The sequence below is a fragment of the Mandrillus leucophaeus genome, unplaced genomic scaffold, assembly GCF_000951045.1.
Source record: "Mandrillus leucophaeus isolate KB7577 unplaced genomic scaffold, Mleu.le_1.0 Scaffold220, whole genome shotgun sequence".
NCBI classification, from domain to species: domain Eukaryota; kingdom Metazoa; phylum Chordata; class Mammalia; order Primates; family Cercopithecidae; genus Mandrillus; species Mandrillus leucophaeus.
This window is the reverse complement of record NW_012102255.1, coordinates 2,966,018-2,991,496: the sequence shown is the minus strand read 5'-3', so window position 1 is coordinate 2,991,496 and position 25,479 is coordinate 2,966,018. Positions and strand designations below refer to the sequence as shown.

General features: G+C 47.8%; 1 protein-coding gene across 1 annotated transcript in view; it reads right to left on the bottom strand.

Moving 5' to 3' along the window:
* KIF26B (kinesin family member 26B) overlaps positions 1 to 25,479 on the bottom strand; it is a 379,580-nt gene that overhangs the window by 100,918 nt on the left and 253,183 nt on the right. Inside the window, exons 4-7 of the mRNA XM_011981178.1 lie at positions 12,217 to 12,423; positions 7,292 to 7,385; positions 5,528 to 5,790; positions 3,087 to 3,270 (exon numbers count right to left, since the gene is read on the bottom strand). Of these exons, the coding sequence (XP_011836568.1) occupies positions 3,087 to 3,270; positions 5,528 to 5,790; positions 7,292 to 7,385; positions 12,217 to 12,423 (748 nt within the window). The remainder of the gene's footprint in view (positions 1 to 3,086; positions 3,271 to 5,527; positions 5,791 to 7,291; positions 7,386 to 12,216; positions 12,424 to 25,479) is intronic.

Sequence of the window (25,479 nt, the reverse complement as noted above, 5' to 3'; positions counted from 1 at the left end):
GCGGTGGCTCACGCCTGTAATCCCAGCACTTTGGGAGGCCGAGGCGAGCGGATCACAAGGTCAGGAGATCGAGACCATGGTGAAACCCCGTCTCTACTAAAAATACAAAAAAAATTAGCCGGGCGCAGTTGTGGGCGCCTGTAGTCCCAGCTACTCGGGAGGCTGAGGCAGGAGAATGGCGAGAACCTGGGAGGCGGAGCTTGCAGTGAGCCAAGATCACGCCACTGCACTCCAGCCTGGGCGACAGAGCAAGACTCCGTCTCAAAAAAAAAAAAAAAAAAAAGAACGTTATTCTAAGCGGAAGCGCTCTCCGTGGTGTGAGGCTGTTACCGAGAGTAAATCTCCCGAGAGATTCCCGTTCACTATCCTCAGCCGACTTTGCTCCCCATCACGGGCTGCCGAGAGAGAGATGACCTCGCGCTAACAGGCCACCTCCCTGGGGCGCCCCGCCCGCTGCAAGTGAGGACCGGAACCTCTGGGTTCGTCACAGCAGCCACTGGAGGCAGCTCAGGGCTGATTTTCAGAGCCATAAAAAGCGGCCCCCTTAGAGCAACTCCAGCCCCAGCTGCGGATATTTTCGTTCTGTCCCGGTGGCAGGGTAGATAGTCAAGCCTCCAGGCCCAGACAAAACTAAAGGAGAGGCCGGGCGCGGTGGCTCACGCCTGTAATCCCAACACCTTGGGAAGCCAAGGCGGGCAGATCATGAGGTCAGGAGTTCGAGACCATCCTGGCCAATATGGTGAAACTCTGTCTCTGCTTAAAGTACAAAAATTAGCCAGACGTGGTGGTGGGCACCTGTATTCCCAGCTACATGGGAGGCTGAAGCAGGAGAATCGCTTGAACCCAGGAGGCGGAGGTTGCAGTGAGCCGAGATCATGCCACTGCACTCCAGCCTGGGCGACAGAGTGAGTGAGACTTCGTCTCAAGCAAACAAAAAAACTAAAGGAGCAGGCAGAGCAGGCAGCAGGAACCAGAAGAAACAAGAGACGTGTGCTGCAGCATGGAGGAATCTCAAATGCGTTACACTACGTGAAACAAGCCAGACACAAAAGGCCGTGTCCGGGCCACAAGAGTCCATTCCTGTGATATCCTGGATAAACGCAAAACCAGAACAACAATCAGATCCATGGTTGCCAGGGGCTAGAGGTCAGGGGAAGGGACAAAGGGCAAGAGGGAACTTTAGCCTCGTGCTCTATTTGTATAATGGTGGTGGCCACATGACTGTATAGATGGGCCAAAACTCATCTAAAGACACACAAAAGTGATGTTTTAGTGAATGTAAATTATACTGCAATAAACCTGGATTTTAACAACAATAACTAAGGAGTAGGAAGAGAGTCACTGAGGTGGGGGAGGGAGGAGCTTTTGCTTGGGGGCAACAGGAGCCTGCAAGAGCTCTCCCTCCAGGAGTACTGTTTTCCAGGTCTTTTGAGCCACGAGGAGGCTTAGGGAGAAAGCAGGGGGATCCTGTCCGTAGATCCCAGCTGGATGTCATTTTATTTTTATTTTCTGAGACAGAGGCTTGCTCTGTCACTCAGGCTGGAGTGCAGTGGCACGATCTGGGCTCATTGCAACCTCCGCCTCCCAGGTTAAAGCAATTCTCCTGCCTCAGCCTCCCAACTAACTGGGAGATGTGTGCCACCATGCCCGGCTAATTTTTTTATTTTTAGTAGAGTCGGGGTTTCTCCACATTGGCCAGGCTGGTCTCAAACTCCTGACCTCAAGTGATCTGCCCCTCTCGGCCTTCCAACGTGCTGGGATTACAGGTGTGAGCCACCATGCCTGGTCCTACTTGGATGTCTTAATTCTAGGCTTCATCTAGAACAGCTTGGTGGACTGTCTCTGCTTTAGTCAATTAGCTTTACAACTTCCAGTCCAGGGTTAGACTCTTAACTCAGTTTTCTGATTGTTTTTCTGGCATCCAGTGTCTTTGAGACAATCATGCAGAAAGCGCTGGCAACCAGTTACCTGTGTATTGAAAGCCGTGCAGAGCGGGACATGGAGGAACCACGGGAGCCACTGCCCGGCCAGCCCAGCAGCCCTGTTACCCATAACCTGCCTTAGGAACCCAGTGAAATCAACAGACCACTTTGCCCCTGCTCCGAGATCCCCACTGGAGACATTCAGCTGATCTGGTGCTCAACTCTGCTGGGCAAAGAGTAAACACTACTTCACAGAAGGCAGAGGATTGCACCCCGGCCCGGGCTGACTTTGGAAACACAGCCAAGAGGGGTGCGTAGGGGCACAGTGTCGGGTTCCTGGCAGGGCAGCTCACTCGAAGAGCGGACACTGTGCCTGGGTTTTGACAGTAAACCTTCACCGGTGATTTGAGGGAGGCAGCCAGGGTCTGGGTAGTTATTCAAAACTCTGATTTCTCTGCTATTTAAAAACACATGGCCCACGTAGTGGCCTCAAGCTAATGATAATAACACACTGCCAGGGTGCCTTGGTGGATAAATGTTGGTCTTGATGAGCATTTTTGGGGTCTGTGAACAAAAAGATACTGTTAGGCAGTTGTTTTCTTTTTGTGAGTTTGACCTCTCACATTCTCAGGACATTTGTAAATCATCTTTACCAAAGCAAACACCTTTCCCTGGGCAGTTCAAAAGTAAACTTCAGCCCAGACACTATAATTATCTTGCATTACGAATCACTGAACTGCATATTGTAGTCTAGTAAGAAAAGTTTGGCTAGGCGTGGCAGCTCATACCTGTCATCCCAACACTTTGGGAGACCAAGGCAAGAGGATCTCAAGACCAGGAGTTCTAGACCAGCCTGGGCAACATAGCAAGGTCGCATCTCTAAAAAATAAAAAAATAAATAGCTAGGTGTGGTGGCATGAGCCTGCAGTCCCAGCTACTTGGGAGACTTAGGCAGGAGGATCACTTCAGCCCAGGAGTTTGAGGCTGCAGTGAGCTGTGAGCGTGCCACTGCACTGCAGCCTGGGTGACAGAGCAAGACCCTGACACACACACACACACACACACACACACACACACACACACACACACGTCATGGTTGTCCGAGGGGTTTCTGGCTAGGGCCAGAGCCGCTAAGGAGGCAGGAGGGTGGAGTGGTCGACTTACTTCCCCCTTTCCCGCTCTTCTCCATCCGGTACTGGTAGATGTGCAGTGTGAAGAACACGTGTGAGTTGCGGGGGTCGTCCTCATCGCAGTCCTGTTGGTGGCTCCTGCGGGAGGCAATGGCGGCGTCCAGGAAGAAGGCAGCCTTCTCTGCGGTGGGGGCCCGCAGCTCGCTCTGGTTCTGCAACTGGAAGACAGAAGCCAAAAGCTGAGGCTGCAGGCTGAGGAGCGCTTGCTGTCACTCACGCCTGGGTGTCCCTGGCTCCACTCAGCTGGCTGTGCCTTCTGTATAGTAAAGCCACGTGCCTCTCTAAGGCCAAAAACCCTTCTGCAACGAGGTGCTATGCTCATGTGCAATTCTCAGCTTAATTAATTCGTTTCTGAAAATTAATATTGAGCATACTTATTGCATGAAACCTATTTTTACCTATTTTACAACCTAAGTAGAATCTGGAACTAGTGGGTGTGAAAAGCTGGGAGCAGATGGCTCATGATTATCTCTGCAGAGGGCGGCAGACCAACACCCCTCGCTATCCATTTACCTAAGAAAGCAGGAGCGATGTGACTGCATCTCGAGTCCAAAGATTAGATTGTTTGGAGACAGGTAGGTTGCAAGATGTGATTTGAGACCTCATAGCAGTGGTGTCCCAAAGATGTAAAAAACCTTGGTTAGCTTTCATTTGACTCCCAGTTTTTCAGTGATTTAATTAAAGCCAATTTTAGGCCATATTTACCAGCATAGTTATAAATAAGAAGCCAGTGTAAAAGGCACCCTGAAACACTCATACTTGAATGTCTCTTCTAAATTTAGGAGATATCTATTTTTACCTTTAGTTCCTGAATCCATGCTCCTAGCATACTCATTAATTGACTAAAGAAAGCATAGAGGGTAATGCATCTAAATCTTATGAAAATACTTGGCAATTATTTTAAATCTGAATCACAACAATCACATTAACAGAATTTAACCAGCACTCCTCTTTTTGGAGAGAAAAGGAAACTCATATTTCTGATTTGTTCAAAGAACTAATTCGCAATACATGTCTTAAGGTTGGTACAAATTCTGACAATTTTCTACTCTAACTATACAAATAATTTTGAACTGTAAGAGCCAATATTTAGAACGTGAGGCCATCAAAATCCTCAAACTTCAAAGAGAGATTCTTCTGTGTTAGCAATTTTGTCTCGCTATGGAAAAATAAACCAAAGAATTTAAAAGATTTTTCAACAGGAGTTAAAGTGAACATTGGTCTTTTCCTCTTTTGCTTAGCCTTCATTTAACCAGATTTTTCACCCCTTAGTGGAACTTCATCAATGAAGTTCTAAAAGCGAATGAAAGCATATTTGAATGTCGAGAAGTTGCCTGGAACAGGAGCAGTGGGTCGCGTCCTCCTGATTCCATCACAGACACTGTGTAGATACTGTCTCTGCACATTTTATGCCTCAGAACAGTGGTTTCCAACAAGTGGTCCCTGGACGGGCAGCATGAGCACCTCATGGGAACTTGTTGAAAATGCACATTTTGGAGCTCTGCTCTAGACCTACTGAACTGGAAGCTCTGGCGGGGAGTACCCAGCAATCAGTGTTTAAACAAGTCCTCGAGGTGACTGATGCAGACGAAAGAGGACTCAGGGAAATGGAAGGATCTGAGGTGCTTTAAGCAGGGGCAGAGCATGGTCGGGTTTGAGTGATGAGTATAACAGGCCAAGGGAGGGATCCTCACCTGTGCAAACAATCCCAGTTGGAAAGAGGCAGGTACTTATCAAACGCAACACCTATCTACAAAAGGAGGCCTCTGATAACACGGGAAAATAAAGCCTACTGTTAGAGACTGGAAGGATTGATTATTCTGGATATGAATTGCAGCTTCTGAGTCATTCCTACATCTATTGTCAAACAGCAAAGGAGAGACCCTCCCAACAGGCATAGCATCCTGAAACGGCGAACTGGAGCTTCTCTCGGCTTCCATAGTTCTAGCAATTATATCATGGTTCTAATTAGAAAGTGGTGATTAGTTTTTCCTGCAGCACTGCTAGTCCGGCTGTAAACCAGTGCCCGACACACAGTTTACAGAGTCATAAACAGCCCCCGTAATGGCTCTAGCTATTTGTGCAGAGCAGTAAATATTTCGGTTTGTTGTTAAACAAAGGAAGATTGTACTTTTTTTTTTGAAAGGGGCATAAAGAAAGTGAATTCCATTTCTCCCCCAAATGCTACAACAATTGAGGTTCCTGCTCATTGTCAATTAGAGTCAAGGTACAAATATTTAGATTGGACAAGCAGATGGCCCCGCAGCTGCAGGCCATAAAGCTCTAGTCCACTTTAAAGTAAACACCTGTAAGCCCCCGAGTTTACAGGCTGAGTGATTCACGAGTTGAGGTGCCCCAGCCTCTGAGGTGGGGAGGGAGCCACCTTGGGGCGATCCAGGCTTCAGAAGCAATCACCTGCGTGCCGCAGATGGGGTCCTCGCAGAGGTACACGCCTGGGGACTGGCCGTCCTGCAGGCTGCCCGTGGCCACCTCCGACAGCAGGTCCCGCAGGTTCTCCTCCTTCCCCCACACCTCCACGGCCGAAACCCGGACTGAGAAACGGGCGCCGGTCTTTTCCTTGCGTTCATTTATGAGCTTGAAGAGCCAAGAGATGGCACAGGGAATGATGCCCAGGTTCTGCATGGAATCGTCCTTTCCGATCATGGTGTAGGATTTTCCTGGGAGAACCAGGGAAGGAAGGAAAGCAGGTTCAGTATCCAGGCATCATTCCGTGGAGTCTCCAAAATAGATGCCAAGGATATAGAAGAAAGGCACGGGGAAGGGGGGAAAAGGGAAGAGAAGGAATGAAAAGATGAGAGAAGTAGTATTTGACAACAACGGAAGGCATTATCTGATATTACTAACTAAATGGCTATAATAAAGAATGCTGGCTGGGCTCAGTGGCTCATGCCTGTAATCTCAGCACTTTGGCAGGGCCAAGATGGGAGGATTGCTTGAGGCCAGGATTTCCAGGCCAGTTTGTGCAACACACTGAGACCCTGCCTCTAGGAAAAATTTTTAAAAATCAGCTGGTGTGGTGTGGCATGCCTGTGGCCCCAGTTGCTGGGGAAGCTGAGGCGAGAGGATCACTTGAGCCCAGGAATTGGAGGTTACAGTAATCTATGATCATGCCACTGTACTCCAGCCCAGGCAACTGAGAGCCCATCTCTTAAAAAAAGAAACAAAGCAAGAGCCCAGACATGTGACAGGATTAAATCACAATGTACCTTGAGGAGGACCCCAGATATCCCATGCTATCCAGTTCCTGCACTACTTTACACACAGTAGGAAGGCACGGGTTTTTCATCATCATTATAGTTTTTATAGCCACCCCCCAGATGAAGCCCACATATTCACACTTTATATCCTGTCTCGAGTTAAATGCTGTGTATATTTTTATGGCATGAGCAAATTCCATTAAAATCCAGATCACTGTTTAGATCAAGATCAAGAGGAAGGGCTGGGGAGGGCGGAAGTGCAGAGAGAGGTGATGGCTTTCTGTCCTGAGAACTGGTCTCCGTGAGCTCTAGCAAGGCCCCTGTTGGAATCTCTGCCAAGGGACACTTTTTGAAGCTCCTCAATTCACTAAACATATCAAGCGTGTAAGGGCGAGGCCAGCGGAGCAGATGGCCGCAGGTCAGAATTAAAACGGGACTGTGGGGGCATTTATGAACCCCTTGCTGGGGGCTCTGCTGCCTCCTTTCCCAGACGCTCCAGTGCTGGAGTGTTCCTGATGGTGTGCACCGCTTTCCCCAGATGCGTCCTGGGCTCTGGGCTTTGCTTGGAGGTTGCTCCTCTGGCTTTCACAGGGGTCCAACCACCAACCCACAGCCTCATGGAGGGGGTAGGGCAAGGGGCCTATCTGCAAACAGCGGCTGCCCAGGAAATGAACATTTTCCTTTCTGCCTTCTGGGCTTGGCTCTGACCTGGACCAAGTGGGAACAACCCTGCTACTTCTCTGTCCACCTCTTGGACTTGAAGCCTTTCCTACATGAGTGGGTGTCCGCCTACAACGAACATAGGTGTTTGTCTTCTAACTTGTTACTGGTTATTCAGCTCAGCATCTAAGAGAAACGCAGCCCTTCCTGTCATCGGAGAAACTCTGGGAGGGAGACAGAGGAATGCATGGGACGACAGGGAGCCCAGCGAGCCGCATGAGAAAGCGCAACTCTCACGAACCCAGCTTGGCGTGGCCGAAACAGAACACGCAGCCATCCGCCCCGTTGACCACAGACTGGATCACCTCTGCCACGGTGCCTGCACACACTTCAGCCTGTCAGACACAAGAGGAGACACAAGCCATGAATGAACCTTGCAGTGGAGGAATCACTAACAACGAAAGTGAACCCACCTTCCTGGGGCTTCGGGTGTCAGCTGTGTTCCCAGGTGGGTTGGCCTCTGCCATGAAGTTTTGGAGATGCTCAGAACCCCTGGCAACCTTCCGCCCTTTGCAAGCCTGAGCATTACCGCACGTCCACTGCCAACCACCCTTCTGCTAATCCATGGTGCATTTCAGCAAATGCGTCCGTAGCGCAGGCAGGAGCAGGCTGGAATGGGGCAGTGTGTTCACGCACCTCATTCCCTTCCCTCATCGGACACTCTGGGCTCCCAGACAAGGCCTTTAAACTCTCCACTCACCCTCTGCTGACACATGTATACACAGAGTTTATGAAACAGGCCGGGCTTTTTACAGGAAAAAGGTGACCCACCATTTCACAAGACAGACCTTGAGAGACGCGGTAGTCCTCACATAGGCAAGAGGTTTGTGATATATATCTGCTTTCTCTCCCGACCTCTTTCCTTGATTTCAATTCACACCTTCCTCTTTTCTTTCTTTATTTTTGAGACGGAGTTTCACTCTTGTTGCCCAGGCTGGAGTGCAATGGTGTGATCTCGACTCACTGCAACCTCTGCCGCCCAGGCTCAAGCGATTCTCTTGCCTCAGCCTCCCGAGTAGCTGGGATTACAGGCGTGCGCCAGCATGCCTGGCTAATTTTTTTTGCATTTTTTTTAGTAGAGAGGGGGTTTCACCATGTTGGTCAGGCTGGTCTCAAACTCCTGACCTCCGGTGACCCACCTGCCTCGGCCTCCTAAAGTGCTGGGATTACAGGCATGAGCCACTGCGCCCGGCCCATCCTCCTCTTTTCAAAACCTGCCTTTTCTTTCTTTTGCTACAGATACATTCAACATATAGAATATCAGTCACCACATGGTATGTTATTAGGTGTTCTCTGGCCTGGTGTGTGTGTGTCTGGTCTCCCATTTGATTATTAAATCCTAGACAGGGACGAGGCTCTCGATGATGTATTTCCCCTGAACACCCACTAACACAGCGCCCTGCAAGCCATCAGCGCTCAGTCAGTTTTGTGGACGAACTTGGAAATCTGGGAAGCCTCCTTCTCTTTGGTTAGCACCTGAGACTTTCCACAGAAGCATTACTGGCTGTGCCCTGTTGCTCTCATTTCTGTCTCGAAGCTGGATTCAGGGCTCGTGGGAGCTCCGGGAGGCGGTTCTAACATGAGGCTTTGCAGTCCTCCGGCAGCGTGCCTCCCGGTGGGCACCTGGGCTGTGAATGTTGTTATTCAGCTGTAAGTTCCAGCCGCACAATGAACCCAAGTATTTGGAAATCAGTTTTCTCTCCTAAACTGAAAATTGAAAACCACACTTCCAACAACTGTCACTTGTTCCCGGGTGGTCCCCAGCAACTCTGTGGGGGGTGGGGGGCTCCTCCTGGGCCCAAGGGGTGGCAGGACAGGGCTGCTGTGGGGCTCACAGGACCTTTCAACCCCCCCAGGACTTAGGCAAGGAGAGCGCAGTGCTAACCCTGAGACAGAAGCAGTAGCGTCTTGACGGAATTTGCCAGAGGCGTGTCTGCAGAGCGGGCAGAAGGCTGCCCGATGGACTAAGCCTTCTTTGGACATAAAGTGGGACGGGAGGCAGGAGGCTGAGAAATCTTCTTGAGCTATACATAAAATAAGCTGTATTTGATTCCTGAGCCGCCTGGGACAATGTTGGCTGTGTGTGGACCACACTGAGTCACTTGTGCAGAGGCCGGGGTGAGAGGAGAGCTGCGGCGCAGAGCTGGGGAGGCATCACCCCCCAGCACAGTTCCCGCCCGGCTCTCTACTGAGAAGACAGTGGTCAGTGTGCTGTCCATCTGGTGTGTGTTAAGAGCTGACGGTGGCCCGGAGGCCCCTTGCTGCTTCCCCGTGGACCTGGAGAGGCATGCGGCCTTCCCGAGCACAGACCCGTGGGCAGGGCCAGGTCTGCAGGAAGCATCCGCCTGCCCACAAGTCCAGGTTCTCCGGCAGAGCTGTGTCCCCACAGAGGCGTGTCCCAACAAGGGCAGCCAGCGACTGCCGAAGCCACTGAAGGGCCATATGGATGGCTCTCGAAGGCAACCAGGAACCAGGACTGTTCTAATCATTGCTTAGCTTCAGGAAGTTGATTTCCTTAGAAACCAAGAGAAAGCACGATTTCTAACTGCCTGGGTCACCATAGCGGCTGCAGCTTCACAGGCTGAAAATCAGGACTGGAGAGCACAGGCCCACGCCGCACACTCCCTCCTTTCGGGCTTGGGGGCTCCAGGGGTGCCCACCCCGTGGGGCTGAGCTGGCCCTGGCCGGCAGCATGCTGCTATTATTGACAGTGATAACAGTAAAAATAGCCGCATTTATTAAGCACTTGCTGTGTTGCTGGCTCTGCTGGGAGCACCTTATGTGTTGATGAATCACACAGCCTGATGAGGAACACTGTGGTCATGTTCTTACTTGACAGATGAGGACACTGCGGCCCAGAGAGGTTGAGTGACTCGCCCGAGGCCACACTGCTAGGGGTCAAAGATACAATATGATACCGAGCAGGATACAGAGAGGTTAATGTGGGGTGGGGGGGGGAATCCAGGAAGGACGTCTGCTCGGGAAAGAGACTTTGAACAGGTGACTTAATCTTTGAGTCTTGGTTTCCTTGTGTGTTACATGAAAACATCAATGCCTCCCTTCCTACCCCACTGAATTCTAGGAAGAGTCAAATGCGTTAATGTCTCTGAAATGTCTTGAAAACTGCGAATTGACACAGACATGTAAATTATAACAACATTGGAAATGTGAATGAAAGTAAGGCGTTCTGAAACGAGTGAAACTCCAACATTGAGTGTACTGAGCTCTGGAGCCAAGTGTGACATGTAAACAAAGGCTAGCAATGAAAACGGCCCCTTTTTCTGAAATAAATCTACAGCTCATTAATAGTCCATGCTTAATTTAGGAGTTGTTTTGGAATTCTTACAACTTGTGGAGATTTGCTTCTGAAAAGTTTTAACTGTGTTCATGAAATTATTTGTAGGCCATTTATTAGCCCCAATGTCAGGTTTAAATGACCGAGCCCATTGGGTGCTATGCCACACAAAAAACGTAATAAAGAGAGAAACCGTAGAACTGATTCATAAAGTACTTTGTCTTCTTGAGTAAAACTCTTTGGGGAAACCACATGCTCAACTTCTTAATGAATGGAGCCTGTGACACGTGCTACGTGCCCACGGTTAATAGAGGAGCCCGTGAGAACATCGCCACCTCCTCTACTCAGATGCAGCCTGGAAGAAATTCACAGAGGCTGCAGATGGTAACTATTTGCACTGTTGTCATCAGGTTCTGCTATAGGTTGTTAGTTATTATACTATACACTGTTTAATGTAAATCTTGATAAGCACTAGAAACTTATCAGAAAGATGCAAATTGCAGGCAAAGTAGGCCACTATATCCTGTAACCTGGGTTATTCATTTTTGCAATCAGTTCTACACGTGTGTCCCTGCTCCCTCCCCCACAGGAACAGGTGCTATTTGGTCCCGCTTAGAGGCCCATCTTCACCAAAGCTCCAGGGCGAATCCAAATGAGAACAGATATTTACTAGAAGCTTTAGTTGCAGCATCTGGTGAGGTCTGCAGTTCACTGGCTGCCCATGGCTCAGTAATTTTGGTACCCTGGGCCCCTAAGTAGCCTCCCAATTATGCTCACAGTAGATTAATAAAAATGGCCCCAATTCTCCACCCCAGCCTGGGTGCAGCCCCCTTGCAATGTAACTTGGAGCTCATCCAATCATTAGAAGCAATCTCTTCTCCATCTCATGAAGCTGGGCCAGTAGAATCCAGCAGAGGTGATATTGGGTCAATTCTGAGCTTAGGCCTCCAGAGACCTGCATGGATGGGTCCTGGATGCTGCCTTGAAAACTAGCCCAAGCTAGCTTGCTGGATGATGACAGACAATGTGGAAGAGAGACCAGCCGACCTGGTCAAGGCCATTCTAGACCAGCGGAAAGCCAGCCAACCCCCAAAGACATGTGCCTGTGGTGTGATATAGCATGATTTTATTTCGCCTGGCTAATATCCAGCCAAGATCCACAGAGCTGCCTACCCAAGCCACAGCTGATCATAGACATACCAATGAGCTGAGCTAGGACCAGAAGAGCTGCTCAGCTGACCGATGAGCAATAATACATGCTTATTGTGTTAAACACTGAATTTTAGGGTGATTTGTAATGCAGCAATTAAGCGAATATAACACCTATCCCTGAGCCTCTCTTCTTCCCCTTCACTCCACTGAGCCAGGCCACAGGATGCATGTCAGCCTCGGTTTCCCTGCCTTGAACTCCAGTTCCTTACCAGGACTACAGACTTGCCCTCAACCCCAGTGTGCTTATACTGGGTCCTAGGAGATTGCCTAATTCTAATCAGCTCCCTGAAACATTTTTTTCCCTTCGTACAATGCCCAGGCAGGAGTAGGGTCCTACTGGATCTGTCACCAGCCCCTTGACGCATTGTCCTTGTCCCTTTCTGTTATCTTCCTGCTTCTGTGTGTGATCCACTGACTGGCTCGCACTTCCTGCTCCTCAAGGACATGTTTTATTGAAATTCCTGCACGCTGATCCTGCCCAAAGTCTGACACCAGTAATTCAAAAGCACTGGACCATTCAATGGAGCTCAGATTGACTCCTGAAGGAACTGGTCCATCCGAACGCTCCAGAAGACACCCTCCCAGCTCAAGAGCCCTTGTGAATGAGTAAACGCTTCTTTAATCAACACTGCTGAGCCTGAGAGGGGGCTGATACCCACCTGGGAGGCGTCTTGGGGAAAAACTGCATCGAAGGCAAACATCTTTGGAGGAACCTGGTTGCCTCTCTTTTGGAAGGCATTTTGACCTCCACAAGTCAGGGGATCGTACAAGGTGATCTGCTTCTTCCGTGGGTCCACCTTTAAGAAAGAGCTGGATTCTGAGGTATCTCGAGCCAAGGTGGAACAGATGCGAAGCATGACTTTCACCTGTTAAGAAAAGATGGGGAACAGCATGGATGAAGACAGCTGGGTGTTTTACGAAGGAGCACCCTTGTATACTCTGCGATATAAGTGCACATGGCAGCACTGAACTTTCTCAGGATAAATTATGAGGAAATGCACAGTGAATTAGCGACATCATCCTGGCTGGGTCATGGGAAAACTGATTTATTTATAATTACCAGGTAGAATATTTTGAAATGCCCATTACTTCAATATGGAGCTGGGACATCATGTTCTTTGTCTTCCTATTAATATAAATTGAATATTAACTGTGCCCTCGTGGCCCAATTACGCAGATGAAAAGGTAGTCTGGACTGCCAAACTATAGGGGCTGGTGCAGTTTCCTTGAAGCTCACAGATCAGTAAACCATGCACATAGAAGTTAGCTCTGTAATTTGCTCCTTGGCTCAGCTCATCACGACTCTGGGAGACAAAAATCCACAGTTATTAGTGTCATCATTAAAGAACCGTGAAATGGCCTGCTTTTAATGGCCAGCATTCGAAATGTGTTCCAAGGGGCAACAGTGATAAAAGACTGGTCTGCAACGTGTTATTTGGGATCCCATTAAGTGAGTGCAGAGAAGTTGTCATTTCAGAGAATGGAAGTGCATCGCTGGAGGGAGCAGGAGGCGCGGCCCTTTCACCCACTTTCTGAGTGACTGAACACTGAGCACCTCTGGTGCCCGCCACCAACCCGTCCCGCTGCTGCAGGCAAGTGAGGTGCTGATGGAAATGCAGTTTGCCTTGGGGTCCTCAGGTGAACAGAAATCAGGCTGAGGCCTCACACGGGTCTGGAAGCTACAGTCCTGGGAAAAGGGACAGCATTTGCTCTAACTGGCTCTCTATTTCTGTGTTGTGAGCTCAGTTCAACAAATGATGGGCACTTTGAGCACCTACTATGTGCCGGGCACTGTGCTAGGCTTGGGGGATGCAAAGATATGTAATGCACAGAGCGGCAGGACAGACACAGATATGGGTAATTTTAGTAATATATGGAAATTCGGAAGGTATGCACAAGGATTATTTCTCTGTTCCTCTCTGTGCCTTGTCCTCCTTGTCTCATTAGCTGTCAGGTCTGATGAAATCTCTGTCACGCAATTTTGGGGAGGAGGGGTGGTTGTACATTTTTAAATAAAATATTTTCAACATATAGAAATGCTCAGAGAATCATATATGTTGTGCAAGACAGAGATCCTCCTGCCGACCTCGGCTCTCTCTGCTGAGCCATGAGGACTCATGTGCAGCATGCAAAGCTGAAGGTAAAGAATTCCAAGGGCACTGGGTCCCCAGGTGTCCTGCACTGTGTCCCCGCTAACTTAAGAACAGAACTCCGCGGAGATCCAGAAGCCGGTGTCCTGGTGGAAGGAGCCCGAGGGTGGGATGCGCACCACCTCTCAGGGCTTAGATCTTGCTTCTTCCACTGTGAGGTCATAGAATGATCCCTGCCATTTTCTCTCGTACGCCAGGCCGGTGCTGTCATCTACACGATCTCACTGAATCCTCCCCGTGCTCCAGCGTGTAGGTATGCCTGTCCGGATTTTACTCATGAGAAAATGATGTTATGTAACTTGCCCCACATCACTGAACCTGTGGGAGGAAGGCTGGACTTGGATCCCACCTCCAACGCCTGCGCTTTTTCCATCATGCCGGCTGCTGCCTCCCACAAACAGTCACACTTCACAGAGCCCCGTTTCCTCACCTGTACAGTAGGAATAATGATGCCCGCCATATGGGCGGCTGTGCAAATTCAATGAATGGGCATGTAAAGTGCTGAACATGGCCCAGGCTTGTCTTGAACTCCCACCTCTGCCTCCCAAAGCACTGGGATTACAGGCATGGGTGCCACGCCCAGCCTCAAGCCTTACCATTAATGCTGTGACAGGAAAATGATAGGCTATCATGATCCAGGAGGAGGCAAGTCAAGAGAGGAGGGAGGAAGAGGTATAGGAATTGAATGCCCACCACGTGGGCAGAGGTGGGAGTTCAAGACAAGCCTGAGCAACATGGCGAGACCCCATCTCTACAAAAAGTTAATTAAAAAAAAATAGCCAGGTGTGATGGTGCACACTCACAGGTACCAGCTACTCGGGAGGTTGAGGTAGCAGGGTCACTGGAGCTCAGGAGTTCCAGGTTCCAGTGAGCTATGGCCACGCAACTGCACTCCAGCCTGGGTGACAGAGTGAGACCTTGTCTCTTAAAAACAAAACAAAATGGCCGGGCGCAGTGGCTCATGCCTATAATCCCAGCACTTTGGGAGGCCAAGGTGGTCAGATCATGAGGTCAGGAGATCAAGACCATCCTGGCTAACACGGTAAAACCCCATCTCTACTAAAAATACAAAAAATTAGCTGGGCGTGGTGGCAGGCACCTGTAGTCCCATCTACTGGGGAGGCTGAGGCAGGAGAAGGGCTTGAACCTGGGAGGCAGAGTTTGCAGTGAGCTGAGATCTCGCCACTGCACTCCAGCCTGGGCGACAGAGCGAGACTCCATCTCAAAAAAAAAAAAAAAAGCCTATAATCCCAGCACTTTGGGAGGCCGAAGCGGGCAGATCACCTGAGGTCAGGAGTTCGAGACCAGCCTGACCAATATGGAGAAACCCCGTCTCTATGGGCATGGTGGCACATGCCTGTAATCCCAGCTACTCAGGAGGCTGAGGCAGGAGAATCGCTTGAACCCAGGAGGCAGAGTTGTGGTGAGTCGAGATTGCGCCATTGCACTCCAGCCTGGGCAACAAGAGCAAAACTCCATCTCAAAACAAAACATGATAAGGTTTTAAAACTCCTTGCCCTGGACTCTGCATAGCGTGAATCACAAACAGGATACTGTGGGGGATTCCCGACAGGCAGGGCTGGTTATTAAGCACTGGGCCCAACAAGGCTCCTCTTAGTAAAACACAGTCAAATCTCACACAGCCGCTGCGTACGGGACAGTAACCACTAGGTGTATCTGCATTCCACTCTGGCAATTTTCTTGTTCACCGTGACTTTCTAAGGTCTGATTTCAGTTCCATTCATTCCTACAGATCTGCCCCAGTTACACAGCATGTGTGCTACGAGCGTGTATTCAAATCGCAACTTGTGGAAGGTCTGTGGGACCTTCAGGCTTTCTGTAGGCAAATCTCCTAGCCCAGCCCCTGAGCATGCAAGTCAAGGATGATGCAATGCCAGGCGGAGCTGATGGAGCACATGGCCCACTGCTTTTCTATTTCACAATTTTGCATGCAATTTCTGGGTAGCTAGAGGTGCTGAATGTAAAATATGAGCTAAGCCAGGCGAGGGCTGACAAGGAGAAGCGGGAAAGAAGGGGCTGAATGAGTGAGTCATCGGTCCAGAAGGAATGCTCCTGCAGCTTAACAAAATCCCGAGCCCGCGGCTCATTTTCTGCAGAGAGGCTGAAGATCCCAGTTGCTGTTCTGGCCAAAGAGATACCCAGTTCTTTAAAAACCCATTGAGCTCCGAGCTGGGGGGAAGGCCACGCTCCATTCTTTTCTTTGCAATTCATCTAAATAAATGGACATTTTTTCCCTTTAAAGGAAGGAAATTGAGTTTTTCTGCTTCACCTCCTTTGTATCATTATTCCTTTAGTCCAGCACTCCACTTCCTGCTTAATCCGCTGTAATTAAAGTGCTTAGGAGATGCCACTTGCGATCAAGAAAGTCCCTCGGACTTCTTGCCAGGAGTTCTTGCTTTTGTCACTAACACCCTTAGGTTCTTGGCAACATCTCCTCCTGCCCCACCTCTCCCTGCCGCACTCCAGAGAGGGTCCGGGCAGCTGTTAACATGCACGGCCTTCTCCCCAGCTCTCGGGGTCAAAGGGACAGTCACTATTTCACTCCCAAGCATAAACCGGCAGGGAATGGGATCCAGAAAGCTAAAGGAACAGCCTGAGTGGTGGCCAGGATGGCTTGACACCTGGATTCAAGTAAGAAGAGACTGGAATTTCCTGCACCCAAGTCCTCACTGGTGGGAACCCCACTGTGCCCTGTTTGTTTAATTATTCCGTGGATGGAGCGGCACAACCGTTGCTTTGGGCAGCAGTTGTCTTTATGTCCTGCTGATTAATCAGTTCAGAACATAATCGTTCTGGATGGCATTGCGGGATTGAGGGAGAAAGGAACTGTGAGACACTCACCGAAAGAGGCCGAGCCTCACTCTCAAACTACACGGACTCTCTATCAACATGGAGGCGATCGCTGCCACACAGCCTGATTGGAGGCTAACGAGGAGCGGCCCTGTCATCACTCGCCGTGACCGCTACACGTGATCACGGCGGACAGATACTCCTGCTTTTCCCTCATCACAGAGCGCAGCCACATGTGCACACCCAGGAGGCTCTTCATGGCCTGTTTCTCCACCCAGAAGCTGTCCGGCTAGAGGTTTTCTGCAGACTCTAGGGCTCAGGAGGGCTACAGGCAAATGTGACCACGGGAAGGATCCCTCAGCAATGAGAAGAAGACTGCAGATGGTGAGAAGGTGGCAGGAGCAAGGGAGAGCTCCATCTGTCCTTCTCATGCGCGAGCTTTGTTTCAACTCATTTTGTGGATACCCGCAACGAAGGCTCTCCACAGACACACAGGAACCTGAGTCTTGGCCACAATACGTGCCCAGTAAGAGTGTGCAAATGATGATAAATAGTTTTTACCCCTACAAGATTCTAGGCTACGGAGTTAAATTCACCACTGGCCTCTTCTGACCCCTCATCATCTCTATCTGAACTCCCTTTACACGGAATTTTGAGTTCACGGGTTCTCGAGAATCAGCTCAGTAGAAACTGGTCAAGGTGCAGATGGAGGAACCTAACCAGGAACACCATCTGACATCATTTCTGTCTCAATCCCAGCAGTGTTAGAATCCTCTCTAAGCCTTCCACATCTAGTCTTCAGTTCCCCCCAAAAAAGGCTGGAACTCGTTCTCCAAGGTCAATCAGCAGCGAATAAGACAGGGTGATCAACGGGAAGAATGGTGGGAAAAGCAGAAAAAGTAAGATTGCCAGAAGGGATTCTAAAAGCCAAGGGTTCACTGAATGAGACACTCAGCACAGCCAAACTAGGGAGCTGACCAGCACCAAGCCCGGCGCAGGGTCCTGCTTCCCCTCCGCCGAGGAGGGTGGCAGGGACGGCCGTGCTGGGACCGCTCCGGGAGTGTGAGTCGTGGAAGCGTGGATCATGCTCTCTCTCAGCCTCATGTGGGAGAGAGCCAGTGTGTGGGTAAAAGACTGAGCTGAGAGTGCCAGTCACTCCCGAGGAGAGCCGAGGGCAGAAGTGCAAGGCAGCGCCGTGCTGTCCTGGGTACGCACCAGAAGCCCTTCCTGGTTTCCACATGTGTTTGGATGGGATTCAGCTGTAGAGAGAAAAACTTGGAGGGTCCATTGTATCTCCCTGTGTACAGTTACAGGGCGTGTGGGCACTGCAGTGAGGCAGGAGCAGAGACTGGGTTCTGACCCAAATGTCACCACCATTGAGTGACTGTGTGACCTGAGGTATGGGCTTTGCCTTCCTTACCCCTTAAAGCGGGCCTGTCGTGTGAAGAACCAAAAAGATAACAATATACTATAAAGCCGCATACAGATGTAAAGTATTTTTAACTTTCAAGAGAGAAAGAAAGAGGCCGGGCACGGTGTCTCATGCCTGTAATCCCAATACTTTGGGAAGTTGAGGTGGGAGGATTGCGTGAGCCCAGGAGTTCAAGCCTAGGCAGTATAGTGAGACTTTGTCTCTACAAAAAAAATGTTTACATTAGCAGAGCTTGGTGGCTCACGCCTGTAATCCCAACACTTTGGAGGCTGAGGTGAAAGGATCGCTTGAGCCTGGGAGGTAGAAGCTGTAGTGAGCTGAGATCGTGCCACGGCACTCCAGCCTGGGCGACAGGGCCAGACCCCATCTCAAAAATAAAAAAATAAGAAGTGCGGTGGCTCAAGCCTGTAATCCCAGCACTTTGGGAGGCCGAGACGGGTGGATCACGAGGTCAGGAGATCAAGACCATCCTGGCTAACACGGTGAAACCCCGTCTCTACTAAAAATACAAAAAACTAGCAGGGCGAGGTGGCGGGCGCGTGTAGTCCCAGCTACTCAGGAGGCTGAGGCAGGAGAATGGCGTAAACCCGGGAGGTGGAGCTTGCAGTGAGCTGAGATCCGGCCCCTACACTCCAGCCTGGGCGACTGAGCAAGAAGAGGAGGGGACAGGAAGGGAGGGGAAGGGAGGGGAGGGGAGGAAAGAGGAGGGAAAGAATGTTGGTTTCATTCTGCAAATTACCTGATATAAAATAGACTTTCCGCATCACATTCACAGCAGAAGTCTTTCTCCTAGTTAAATGTTAAAATTAATGTTAAAAATTAAGGCAACAATTCTCATGAATATAAGGCAAGACAGACAAAGAACAAGTACTTTCCCTCCCTCCTTCTCTGACCAAAATTGAAGAATATATGGCCTGCTTACATTTTTTGTAAAGGTGACTAATCCATGCAAAACGTGATCTGAGCATCTAAAAGCTAAATGTGATATTGCACACATGTGATTCCCATCTCTTCTGTCCTGATCAAGCAATGCAGGGGAGGTGTTCTCCCTCCTGCTTCGGGTACATTAGTCACTTCAGGAAAATTCCCAACCATTTTAAGTAAGATGATTGGAGAAACAGGACACCTAAACAGTGTACGCTTCTCCACATAGATTCTTCTTAACACTATGCTTTTTTGTTTTTGTTTTTGTTTTTTTTTTTTTGAGACTGAATCTTGCTCTATCGCCCAGGCTGGAGTGCAGTGGTATGATCTCAGCTAACTGCAACCTCCACCTCCCAGGTGATTCTCATGCCTCAGCCTCCCGAGTAGCTGGGATTACAGGTGTGCCCCACCACACCCACCTAATTTTTTGTGTTTTTAGTAGAGACAGGGTTTCGCCATGTTGGCCAGGCTGGTCTTGAACTCCTGACCTCAGGTGATCTGCCCGCCTCTGCCTCCCAAAGTGCTGGGATTACAGGTGTCAGCCACCGCACCTGGCCCACGCTTTTCTGCTCTACCAAGAAATGTAAGAAATGCAGCAACCCTCCCCATCCTTCCTTCTAGGCCATGACATTCTGAAATCATACAAGATTTCAATGAAGTGCTAGTTTCTAAAAACACACTGCGAGAGATTAAGGGTGCAATTTTCCAGCCGTTATTTAAAGAGTCCTTTTTAAAATATATATATATATATATAACATAAGGTTCTATTGCTAGCCCATCAGCGGCACATGGGACTCTGTAAGTATGACTGCTTTCCCTTTTTAATTTACCCAATGTGCCTGCTTAATTTGACAGGAGAGATGGGTAACAATGTTAAAGTAAATTAAAACCAGGTTTTGGGTGGCTGGCAAGATGGCCAAATAGGAAGAGTTTGGGTCTGCAGCTCCCAGCGAGATCAATGCAGAAGGTGGGTGATTTCTGCATTTCCAACTGGGGTATTCATCTCATTGGGACTGGCTAGACAGTGGGTGTAGCCCATGGAGGGTGAGCAGAGGCAGGGTGGGGCGTCACCTCACCCGGGAAGTACAAGGGGTCAGGGACCTCCCTCCCCTACCCAAGGGAAGCCTTGAGAGACTGTGCCATAAGGAATAGTGCACTCCAGCCCAGATACCGTGCTTTTCCCATGGTCTTTGCAACCTGCAGACCAGGAGGTTCCCTCGGGTGCCTATGCCACCAGGGCCCTGGGTTTCAAGCACAAAACTGGGCAGCTATTTGGGCAGACACCGAGCTAGCTGCAGGGCAGACACCGAGCTAGCTGCAGGAGTATTTTTTCCATACCCCAGTGGCACCCAGAATGCCAGCAGGACAGAACTGTTCACTCCCCCAGAAAGGGGGCTGAAGTCAGGGAGCCAAGTGGCCCGGCTCAGCGGATCCCACCCCCATGGAGCCCAGCAAGCTCAGATCCACTGGCTTGAAATTCTCGCTGCCAGCACAGCAGTCTGAAGTCGACCTGGGATGCTTGAGCTTGGTAAGGGAAGGAGTATCCACTATTACTGAGGCTTGAGTAGGCGATTTTCCCCTCACAGTGTAAACAAAGCCGCCAGGAAGTTCAAACCACAGCTAGGCAAAGCCGCTGTAGCCAGACTGCCTCTATAAATTGCTACTCTCTAGACAGGGCATCTCTGAAAGAAAGACAGCAGCCCCAGTCAGGGGCTTATAGATAAAACTCCCATCTCCCTGGGACAGAGTACTTGGGGGAAGGGGCAGCTGTGGGTGCAGCTTCAGTAGACTTAAACATTCCTGCCTGCCAGTTCTGAAGATAGCAGCGGATCTCCCAACACAGTGCTCGAGCTCTGCTAAGGATCAGACTGCCTCCTGAAGTGGGTCCCTGACCCCTGTGCCTCCTGACTGGGAGACACCTCCCTGCATGGGTCAACAGACACCTCATACAGGAGAGCTCCAGCTGGCATCTGGCAGGTGCTCCTCTGGGACGAAGCTTCAGAGGAAGGAACAGGCAGCAATCTTTGCTGTTCTGCAGCCTCCACTGGTGATATCCAGGCAAACCGTCTGGAGCAAACTCCAGCAAACCTGTGGCAGAGGGGCCTGACTGTTAGAAGGAAAACTAACAAACAAAAAGGAATAGCATCAACATCAACAAAAAGGATGTGCTCACAAAAACCCCATCCGAAGGTCAACAACATCAAAGACCAAAGGTAGATAAATCCAGGAAGATGAGGAAAAACCATCACAAAAAGGCTGAAAATTCCAAAAACCAGAATGCCTCTTCTCCTCCAAAGGATTACAACTCCTCACTAGCAAGGGAACAAAGCTTGACAGAGAATGAGTTTGACGAATTGACAGAAGTAGGCTTCAGAAGATGGGTAATAACAAACTTCCCCAAGCTAAAGGAGCTTGTTCTAACCCAATGCAAGGAAGCTAAGAACCTTGAAAAAAGGTTAGAGGAATTGCTAACTAGAATACCCAGTTTAGAGAAAAACATAAATGACCTGGTGGAGCTGAGAAACACAGCACGAGAACTTCGTAAAGCATACACAAGTATCAATAGCCAAATCGATCAAGCAGAAGGATATCAAAAATTGAAGATCAACTTAATGAAATAAAGCATGAAGACAAGATTAGAGAAAAAAGAATGAAAAGGAACAAACAAAGCCTCTAAGAAATATGGGACTATGTGAAAAGACCAAACCTGTGTTTGATTGGTGGACCTGAAAGTAACAGGGAGAATGGAACCAAGTTGGAAAACACTCTTCAGGTTATTATCCAGGAGAACTTCCCCAACCTAGCAAGACAGGCCAACATTCAAATTCAGGAAACATAGAGAGCCCCACAAAGCTACTCCTTGAGAAGAGCAACCCCAAGACACATAATCATCAGATTCACCAAGGTTGAAATGAAGGAAAAAATGTTAAGTGCAGCCAGAGAGTAAGGTCGGGTTACCCACAAAGGGAAGCTCAACAGACTAACAGCGGATCTCTCTGCAGAATCCCTACAAGCCAGAAGAGAGTGGGGGCCAATAGTCAACATTCTTAAAGAATTTTCAACCCGGAATTTCATATCTAGCCAAACTAAGCTTCATACGCGAAGGAGAAACAAAATCCTTTACAGACAAGCAAATGCTGAGAGATTTTGTCACCACTAGGCCTGCCTTACAGGAGCTCCTGAAGGAAGCCCTAAATATGGAAAGGAAAAACCGTTACTAGTCACTGCAAAAACATACCAAATTGTAAAGACCATTGACACCATGAAGAAACTGCTAACGGGCAAAATAACCAGCTAGCATCATGATGACAGGATCAAATTCACACATAACAATAATAAGCTTAAATGTAAATGGGCTAAATGCCCTGATTAAAAGATACAGACTGGCAAATTGGATAAAGAGTCAAGACCCATCATTGTGCTGTATTCAGTAGACCCATCTCATGTGCAAAGACACACATAGGCTCAAAATAAAGGGATGGAGGAAGATTTACCAAGCAAATGAAAAAAAAAAAAAAAAGCAGGGATTGCAATCCTAGTCTCTGATAAAACAGACTTCAAACCAACAAAGATCAAAACAGACAAAAAAGGGCATTACATAATGGTAAAGGAATCAATGCAACAAGTAGAGCTAACTATCCTAAATATATATGTGCCCAACACAGGAGCACCCAGATTCGTAAAGCAAGTTCTTAGAGACCTACAAAGAGACTTAGACTCCCACACAATAATAATGGGAGACTTTAACACCCCACTCTCAATATTAGAGCAACAAGACAGAAAATTAACAAGGATATTCAGGACTTGAACTCGGCTCTGGACCAAGCAGACCTAATAGACATCTACAGAACTATCCACCCCAAATCAACAGAATATATGTTCTTCTCAGTGTGACACAGCACTTATTCTGAAATTGACCACATAGTTGGAAGTTAATGCAAAAGAATGGAAATCATAACAAACAGTCTCTCAGACCACAGTGCAATCAAATTGAACTCAAGATTAAGAAACTCACTCAAAACTGCACAACTACATGGAAACTGAACAACCTGCTTCTGAATGACTACTGGGTAAATAACAAAATTAAGGCAGAAATAAATAAGTTCCTTGAAACCAGTGAGCACAAAGACACAAGGTGCCAGAATCTCTGGGACATAGCTAAAGCAGTGTTTAGGGGGAAATTTATAGCACTCAATGCCCACAGGAGAAAGCAGGAAAGATCTAAAATCAACACCCTAACATCACAATTAAAAGGACTAGAGAAGCAAGAGCAAACAGATTCAAATGTTAGCAGAAGACAAGAAATAACTAAGATCAGAGCAGAACTGAAGGAGATAGAGACAAAAAAACCCTTAAAAAAAAAATCAATGAATCCAGGAGCCAGTTTATTGAAAAGATTATCAAAAGAGATAGACCGCCAGCTGGACTAACAAAGAAGAAAAGAGAGAAGAACCAAATAGACACAATAAAAAATGATAAAGGGGATATCACCAGTGATCTCACAGAAATACAAACTACCATCAGAGAATACTATAAACACCTCTATGCAAATAAATTAGAAAATCTAGAAGGAATGGATAAATTCCTGGACACATACACCCTCCCAAGACTAAACCAGGAAGAAGTTGAATCCCTGAATAGACCAATAGCTAGGTCTGAAATTGAGGCAGTAATTAATAGCCTACCATCCGAAAAAAGCCCAGAACCGGACAGATTCACAGCCGAATTCTACCAGAGGTACAAAGAGTAGCTGGTACCAATCCTTCTGAAACTATTCCAAACAATAGAAAAAGAGGGACTGCTCCCTAATCCATTTTATGAGGCCAGCATCATCTTGATACCAAAACCTGGCAGAGACACAACAAAAAAAGAAAATTTCAGGCCCATATCCCTGATGAACATCGATGCAAAAATCCTTAATAAAATACTGGCAAACTGAATCCAGCAGCACATCAAAAAGCTTATCCACCACAATCAGCTTGGCTTCATTCCTGGGATGCCAGGCTGGTTCAACATACACAAATCAATAAATGTAATCCATCACATAAAGAGAATCAATGACAAAAACCACACGATTATCTCAATAGACGCAGAAAAGGCCTTCGATAAAATTCAACACCTCTTCATGCTAAAAACTCTCAATAAACTAGGTTTCTCTAAATAATAAGAGCTATTTATGACAAATACACAGCCAGTATCATACTGAATGGACAAAATCTGGAAGCATTTCCTTTGAAAACAGGCACAAGACAAGGATGCCCTCTCTCACCACTCCTCTTCAATATAGTGTTGGAAGTTCTGGCCAGGCCAATTAGGCATGAGAAAGAAATAAAGAGTATTCAAATAGGAAAAGAGGAAGTCAAATTGTCTCTATTTGCAGATGACATGATTGTATATTTAGAAAACCCCATCCTCTCAGCCCAAAATCTCCTTAAGCTGGTAAGCAACAAGTCTCAGGAAACAAAATCAATGTGCAAAAATCACAAGCATTCTTATACACCAATAACAAACAGAGAGCCAAATCATGAGTGAACTCCCATTCACAATTGCTACAAAGAGAATAAAATGCCTAGGAATATAACTTACAAGGGATGTGAAGGACCTCTTCAAGGAGAACTACAAACCACTGCTCAAGGAAATAAGAAAGGACACAAACAAATGGAAAAACGTTCCATGCTCTTGGGTAGGAAGAATCAATATCGTGAAAATGGCCATACTGCCCAAAGTAATTTACAGATTCAATACTATTCTCATCAAGCTACTGTTGATTTTCTTCACAGAATTAGAAAAAAACTACCTTAAATTTCATATGGAACCAAAAAAGAGCCTGTATAGCCAAAACAATCCTAAGCAAAAAGAACAAAGCTGGAGTCATCATGCTACCTGACTTGAAACCATACTACAAGGCTACAGTAACCAAAACAGCATGGTACTGATACCAAAACAGACCAATGGAACAGAACAGAGGCCTCAGAAATAACACCACACATCTACAACCATCTGATCTTTGACAAACCTGACAAAAACAAGAAATGGGGAAAGGATTCCCTATTTAATAAATGTTGTTGGGAAAACTGGCTAGCCATATGCAGAAAACTGAAACTGGACTCCTTCCTTACATCTTATATAAAAATTAACTCAAGATGGATTTAAGACTTAAACGTAAGACCTAAAACCATAAAAACCCAAGAAGAAAATCTAGGCAATACCATTCAGGACATAGACATGGTCAAAGACTTCATGACTAAAACACGAAAAGCAATGGCAACAAAAGCCAAAATTGATAAGTGAGATCTAATAAAACTGAAGAGCTTCTGCAGAACAAAAGAAATTATCATCAGAGTGAACAGGCGACCTACAGAATGGGAGAAAATTTTTGCAATCTATCCATCTGACAAAGGGCTAATATCCAGAATCTACAAAGAACTTAAACAAAATTACAAGAAAAAAACAGCCCATCAAAAAGTGGGCAAAGGACACAAACAGACACTTCTCAAAAGAAAATATTTATGTGGGCAACAAACATGAAAAAAATCTCATCATCACTGGTCATTAGAGAAATGGAAATCAAAACCACAATAAGATACCATCTCATGCCAGTTAGA